Source organism: Convolutriloba macropyga, unplaced genomic scaffold (assembly GCF_964194025.1).
Source record: "Convolutriloba macropyga unplaced genomic scaffold, txConMacr16.3 SCAFFOLD_616, whole genome shotgun sequence".
Lineage (NCBI taxonomy): Eukaryota > Metazoa > Xenacoelomorpha > Acoela > Convolutidae > Convolutriloba > Convolutriloba macropyga.
In genome coordinates this window covers 50,001-57,626 of record NW_027452698.1, presented here as the reverse complement: position 1 = coordinate 57,626, position 7,626 = coordinate 50,001, and the positions used below count along the sequence as shown (strand labels likewise).

Genomic DNA, 7,626 nt, shown 5'->3' with positions numbered 1-7,626 from the left:
CCGTTTCATCATCCTTTTCCTAATATTGAGTGCAAGAAAAGAATCTTTAAACTAGTGAAAGAATATTTGATAAAAAGGCTTCGTCAATTCTGTAAACATTTTGAGAGTCAAGTAACATAAATGAGTCCAGCATGTAAGCTTTGAAATTTTTTGACCATATTTTTGGATCAATTTTTCTTTCTTTTAGATTATCAATCAATTTATAAGAATAAATGAATGCTCTGAAAACTTCTGACCAGAGATCAATCTTGTTTCTTGTTGATTGTTGTCTATTTTTCAAATGGTTCTTTTTTCTTTTCTTCCTTTTCTGTCATGGAGTATGTTGGAACCTTCTGTGCCAACCAACCGTAGACTCGCAAGAGAAATTTTGTGGAAACCAAGAAATCAATCTCATTTCACTGATTTTAGTTTACTTATTGAATCCGACCGCCACAATCCCAATTGTTCCATTGATCAGACCGCAATTTGTTTTTACAAAACAAATATTTTACGAATTACAGGTTGTTTATTAAAATTTAATTGCTAGAGAGGTTTCCTTTTTTAGTTTGCACGATGGGGCCAGATTACTCATATTTGATCGCACAAATTATCGTTATTCTCAATTCTTGATAATTTACAGTTTTTCACATGATTAGCTCCCCAAGTATCATTATTAGATACTTACACTATAATTGAGCACAATCCTCATGAAATTGGTTTCTGACATCGCGTATCAGCTCCGGTTAATTTTGATTGTAACTTCATTTGCAACTTTGGGCTCTAAATAGAATAGTTTTGGTATGAGATCAAACAAACAAATGTTATCTCCGGAAGTTATCCCCGTTTGTTCACACCGCAGCAGTTTTAGCCCCTTACCTGTACCCATTATCACCCATTACAGCCTACCTCTTCATCAGAAGAAACAGCAGATGGTCATGGGGGGTTACAGTAAGCAATTGAGTTTGCCCAACGGGTCCATAGTGTCTCCTGTGCCCTTAGGAGGAACTGATGGGGTGAAAGTTGTTATCGTCAACGGTCGTCAGCATTTATTACAACCGCAACATCAACAGCAGAAAACTTTAACCCTTCAAAACGGGGGTAAGCGTTTTAATATGAAATTTAACACGAAAAGAAGCAATATCTCGAGCTCAGCAATTTGACAGCACAGCTTAAATTTAAGGCACAGCACTGCAGGCATCAATGTTAAATAGTTAAAAACTTTCATTAGTGATGCCAAGATAATTAATAACTATATACTCAAAAGGGTTTTTTTTGTTCAGACAATTTCGGCCGATCGATATATTCATCGTAGAGAGTGGAGACTGGTATCATTAGAAAGCTCGTTCAGCAAAGAATATGGAATTGAAAAAGATTTTTTTGATTTTATTCTGTTGATTTTATTCCGTTAAATTCACATTTTTTGGAAATTTTGACTGAAAATTCGTCAATTTTGCAAAAATTTGTAATTTTTTTTTCAAAAAAAAGTGTTGTTGATTTTGTTTTTAAAGACAAAAAAATGTCGACTGTTTTTATTAAATTTTTCTGTCCAAAATTCTGTCTAAATATTTCAAAATTCAGACTTTTTCATCAAAAACAGCCCGAAATAAGTTTCTTTAGTCCATTTTCATTAAATTTGCAGGAAGTTAAACACCCAAACACCACTAGCATAATATTTGCAGACTCAAAAAGGGGCTATTTCTACTTCAACTTCCATTGAGAGTGCTCTGTAATTAAAAGTTTGACGTTTTTTGCTAACTTTACTCGGTGATAAACAAAAACGGAGCATTTATTCTGGATTCTTTAACTAACAAATGATCTATATCTATCACATTCGAAAAATTAAGTGTTCCTTTTAGACGAACAACACTAGCAGGGCTAGATCTGGACCAATTTTGGACTGTCACAATCAAAAAATAATTCGGATTGTAATCAATCGGTCTTTTGTTTTTCCATATGAAGCCGCTAAGACCTATAATTATCCAGAGTATGTCAAACGACTAGAAAAGAACGGCAAAGAACAACAAATATAAAAACTTCCAAACATTTCTGCTGGCAGACGGTGTCGAATCAGTTAAAACCATAATCTATTCACTGAAAAGGTAATGTATTTATATTTGCCTTCTTTTTAAATGCCAATATTGTGCTATCTGACCTGTTAATTATGTTACAGGAGAAGAAAAAGGACCTCAATGATGGAAAGTTCTAATTTTATTTGTGAAAACTCTTAGTTTCGAAGCAGTAAAACAATTACTTAAAACAAAAGACGGCATAAAAATTGGACTTTCATTCACTGGAAACACGATGCCACCTATTTTTGCTGACTTTAGATACAAATTAGCCAAAATTGGAAAGAATGCAAAGCTCAGTAATCCATTGTGTATTTTTAAAATATGAGTTTAGAAAAGTGAAAACAACCACAAGCTTTCAACTTTAAAACAACATAGGTTTTCGTGAAACTCCATAGGAAAGAAATTGAACTCGTCATGAGTATACATTGATTTGATTGGTTCTTTTCTGAAAATAACGCAAAAAAAGCAAAAATTGTTAAAAAATGATTTAATGAAAATCAACTCATTATAATCCGAAGTTGCTGGACTTTAAGAAACACATATTCGGCCGAAGCTAGCATTGTCATTGTGATTGTTTATTAGGAACAAGTAATTATTGCAAGTTTTGAGGATCCGCATAATTTCACAAAAATCCAATATACAAAAAAATAATTATGTATTTTGCTTAATTACGCAGTTAAATTAGCAAAAAACGGCAAAATTTTAATTTAAGAACATGCTCAGAGGATCCAAAATAAAATTTGCTAGTCGAGTTTTGGAGTCGATTTATTGATTGTGTCGGCAATTTTTTTGAGAGCGTTAATCCGGTGAACTTAAACGAAAATCAGCCAAATGTTCACAAAATTTAAACCTCGACAACTCTGTGGAAAAAACAAAATTCATATTTTTAGTTATATAATCTACGCTGGACGGGCTTTCTAATGATAGCGCTCAAAACCCTCTAAAATGTATATATCGATCGACCAAAATTGACTGAACAAAAAAACTTATTCGAGCAGATATTTCCTCCCCCACTAAACTGGGTCGGAACAATAACATGCTGAATAGTAGTACAAAGAGTTTTACGTCGTGTTTTTTTGCCTTTTTGCCCAATAAATTTTCATATTTTTCCTTTTCATCATCCTTTTCCTAATATTGAGGGCAAGAAAAGAATCTTTAAACTAGTGAAAGAATATGTGATAAAAACGCTTCGTCAATTCTGTAAACATTTTGAGAGTCAAGTAACATAAATGAGTCCAGCAAGAAAGGTTTGAAAACTTTTTGACCGTATTTTTTGATCAATTTTTCTTTCTTTTAGATTATCAATCGATTTATAAGAAAAAATGAATGCTCTGAAAACTTCTGACCAGAGATCAATCTTGTTTCTTGTTGATTGTTGTCTATTTTTCAAATGTTTTTTTCTTTTCTTCTTTTTCTGTCATGGAGTATGTTGGAACTTTCTGTGCCAACCGTAGACTCGCAAGAGAAGTTTTGTGGAATCCAAGAAATCAATCTCATTTCATTGATTTTAGTTTACTTATTGAATCCGACCGCCACAATCCCAATTGTTCCATTGATCAGACCGCAATTTGTTTTTACAAAACAAATATTTCACGAATTACAGGTTGTTTATTAAACTTTAATTTCTAGAGAGGTTTCCTTTTTTCATTAGCACAATGGGGCCAGATTATTCATTTTTGATCGCACAAATTATCTTTATTCACATTTCTTGTTAATTTACACAATTTTTCACATGATTAGCTCCCCGAGTATCATTATTAGATACTTACACTATAGTTGAGCACAATCCTCATAAAATTAGTTTCTGGCATCGCGTATCAGCTCCGGTTAATTTTGATTGTAACTTCATTTGCAACTTTGGGCTCTAAATAGAATAGTTTTGGTATGAGATCAAACAAACAAATGTTATCTCCGGAAGATATCCCCGTTTGTTCGCACCGGAGCAGTTTTAGCCCCTTACCTGTACCCATTATCACCCATTACAGCCTACCTCTTCATCAGAAGAAACAGCAGATGGTCATGGGGGGTTACAGTAAGCAATTGAGTTTGCCCAACGGGTCCATAGTGTCTCCTGTGCCCTTAGGAGGAACTGATGGGGTGAAAGTTGTTATCGTCAACGGTCGTCAGCATTTATTACAACCGCAACATCAACAGCAGAAAACTTTAACCCTTCAAAACGGGGGTAAGCGTTTTAATATGAAATTTAACACGAAAAGAAGCAATATCTCGAGCTCAGCAATTTGACAGCACAGCTTAAATTTAAGGCACAGCACTGCAGGCATCAATGTTAAATAGTTAAAAAATTTCATTAGTGATGCCAAGATAATTAATAACTATATACTCAAAAGGGTTTTTTTTGTTCAGACAATTTCGGCCGATCGATATATTCATCGTAGAGAGTGGAGACTGGTATCATTAGAAAGCTCGTTCAGCAAAGAATATGGAATTGAAAAATATTTTTTTGATTTTATTCTGTTGATTTTATTCCGTTAAATTCACATTTTTTGGAAATTTTGACTGAAAATTCGTCAATTTTGCAAAAATTTGTAATTTTTTTTCAAAAAAAAGTGTTGTTGATTTTGTTTTTAAAGACAAAAAAAATGTCGACTGTTTTTATTAAATTTTTCTGTCCAAAATTCTGTCTAAATATTTCAAAATTCAGACTTTTTCATCAAAAACAGCCCGAAATAAGTTTCTTTAGTTCATTTTCATTAAATTTGCAGGAAGTTAAACACCCAAACACCACTAGCATAATATTTGCAGACTCAAAAAGGGGCTATTTCTACTTCAACTTCCCTTGAGAGTGCTCTGTAATTAAAAGTTTGACGTTTTTTGCTAACTTTACTCGGTGATAAACAAAAACGGAGCATTTATTCTGGATTCTTTAACTAACAAATGATCTATATCTATCACATTCGAAAAATTAAGTGTTCCTTTTAGACGAACAACACTAGCAGGGCTAGATCTGGACCAATTTTGGACTGTCATAATCAAAAAATAATTCGGATTGTAATCAATCGGTCTTTTTTTTAAATTAAATTAGTCGATCGTTTTTATTTTAACTAAAGAACAGAACATTCAAATCAAGGCTAATGATAGGTCCCGTTGGCTTCCTTAGCAGCTCCAAATAATGCGTCTAGTATTTTACTTGAAAGCTTATGGTCGTTTTGACTCGCAAAATTTTTGGTTCTGAAATAAATAATGGCTTATTGAACTTTGCCTATCTTTTCTTAATTTTGTCAATTTGTAGCTTAGTGTCAGCAAAAAAGAATGTTTCTTCCATCAACAAATTTAAAATTCTTCAATTCATACTGCATTGCGGTTGGACGCCTTAAGTTACGGTTCTCTAGCTTTGATACTACTAGAATTCACATTTTTCTTTATTTTCTATCTATTTATAAATTTTTCACGTTTTTTAGATTTTTCACATTCTCACGTTATTGACAGTTCATATATCACGTTATTGGCGTTCCAAATAAGAAACAATTAACAACAATAAGAAATAATTGACAATATTAACATCCTTAGAGATATAGATTATGGTTATAACGGCTTCGACACTACTTTCTCGAAGAATTTAATTGGTTTTTTAAAATTTGTCTTTAAGTGTCGTTTTTACTTTGTTTTTTTTTCAGTCTCAGGAAAATTCCTGTACGATAAAGGGGTTTCATTTGTTTTTCAGGGAAAAACACATGAACCGATATTCTGATATCAGTAGATAGCTGACGGCTTTCATGACTCTCAAAACAATTGTTTTACAAAATAAAAGAAAACACTTTAAAACTTCGCAATTTTCTTCTTTTTTTGTCTGTTTTTTTACCTAGTTTTGTTAATTACAGGCAGTATATAAAATTTGTTGGGGAAACGGTAGACGTCGAAAATGATTGATGCCTCAAAATCTAACGCTTTCAAAGTATTCGTTATGACTTTATTGGCTCCGACGCGGGTTTTTAACAGAATAAAGTAAATTTTTTTGACATATTTCACGTTCTGTTTTAGACCTAAGATATATCCTGCATATATGCATATATGCAGGTCTTAACGGTTTCCTTTGTAGGGACAAAAACACTTTTTAATTATTTCCTTCTGTAATTAATGGCTTTCATGACATTGGAAATAATTTTTTTCCAAAAAAAGATTTAATTTTGCCTTTTCTTTCTTTTTTGTCTACTTGTTACCTAGTTTCATTAACGAGAGGTCACATAAAACATAGTCAGTGTTCAAAGAAGGTGCATTTGAACATATTTTGAGGGCAAAAAATGACTCCACGGCTTCCACTGCATTTTCTGGCAAATTTTAATTGATTTTTTGGTTGTTGTCTATTCGTTGTTCCTTTTGTTGTGGCATAGAATTTTGAATACCGAGAGTTCTTACCTCCCTTCCATGGAAGCATTGGTAATCGTAAAGCTACCGGATCTTTAGTCGATTTCTAAGGGTTTTCATTACTTTGTAATAAACCGTTTTTTAAAAAAATAATAAGCAATTTTTTTTCAATTTACTGTTTTTGTTTTTTATTGTTCAATTATTACGAAGCCTTATTATTAACTGCTCCCTTATCTCTTCTGGTGAATACCAGGTTATTTTTACTTTGTTTTTTTAGTCGCATGAAATTTCCTCTACGATAAACTCGTTTCATTTGTTTTTCAGGGAAGAACAGATGAGCGGATTTTCTGATATCAGTAGATAGCTGACGGCTTTCATGACTTTGAAAACAATTGTTTTACAAAATAATTGAAAACACTTTTTAACGCAATTTTGTTCCTTTATTGTCTGTTTGTTACCTAGTTTCGTTGATTACAGCCCGAATATGAATTTTGTTTTGGAAGGGGTAGGCGTCGAAAAAGATTGGTGTCACAAAATCTTACGCTTTCAAATTGTTCGTCAGGTTTTTAGACCTAAGATATATTCTGCATATATGCACATATGCAGGTCTTAACGGCTTCCTTTTTAAGAACAAAAAACTTTTTAATTTTTTCCTTCTGTAATTAATGGCTTTCATGAGTTTGGTAAAAAAAAAAATTTGCGAAAAAAAAACTAATTACTTAATTTTGCCTTTTCTTTCTCTTTGTCTACTTGTTACCTAAATTCATGGTTCGTTTTTGAAGATGGTGCACTGAAATTTTGAGGGCCGAAATATGGCTTTACGTCTTCCACAAAGTTTTCTGGCGAGTTTTAATTGATTTTTTGTTTGTTTTCTATTCGTTGTTTTTTTTGTAACGGCATACAAAATTGAATACCGACAGTTCCTAACTCCATTCTATGGAAGCATTGGTAATCGTAAAGCTATCGGATATTTAGTCGATTTCTAATGGCTTTCATTTTTTTGAAATAAATTGTTTTTCAAAAAAGTAAGCGAATTTTTTTAACTTCACTGTTTTTGTTCTTTATTGTCTAATTGTTACCAAGCCTTATTATGGACTGCTCCCAGATTTTTTCTGGTGATTTACAAGTTTTTTATTTCGTTTCAATATTATCTGACGCTATTTCGACTTTGTTATTGTGTTTTGTTGTTCAAAACGGACATAAAGTTTTTGATGTAATTATTGTTTGTTGTTGTTTGATTTTGCTGTACGTCTTG

General features: G+C 32.4%; 1 protein-coding gene across 1 annotated transcript in view; it reads left to right on the top strand.

The window, feature by feature from the left end:
- Window positions 1-3,932: 3,932 nt before the first annotated feature.
- The window catches only part of LOC142357723 (uncharacterized), a 48,103-nt gene continuing 44,409 nt past the window's right edge, over window positions 3,933-7,626 (top strand). The window contains exon 1 of the mRNA XM_075409268.1: window positions 3,933-4,230. Coding sequence (XP_075265383.1) covers window positions 3,933-4,230 — 298 coding nt within the window. The remainder of the gene's footprint in view (window positions 4,231-7,626) is intronic.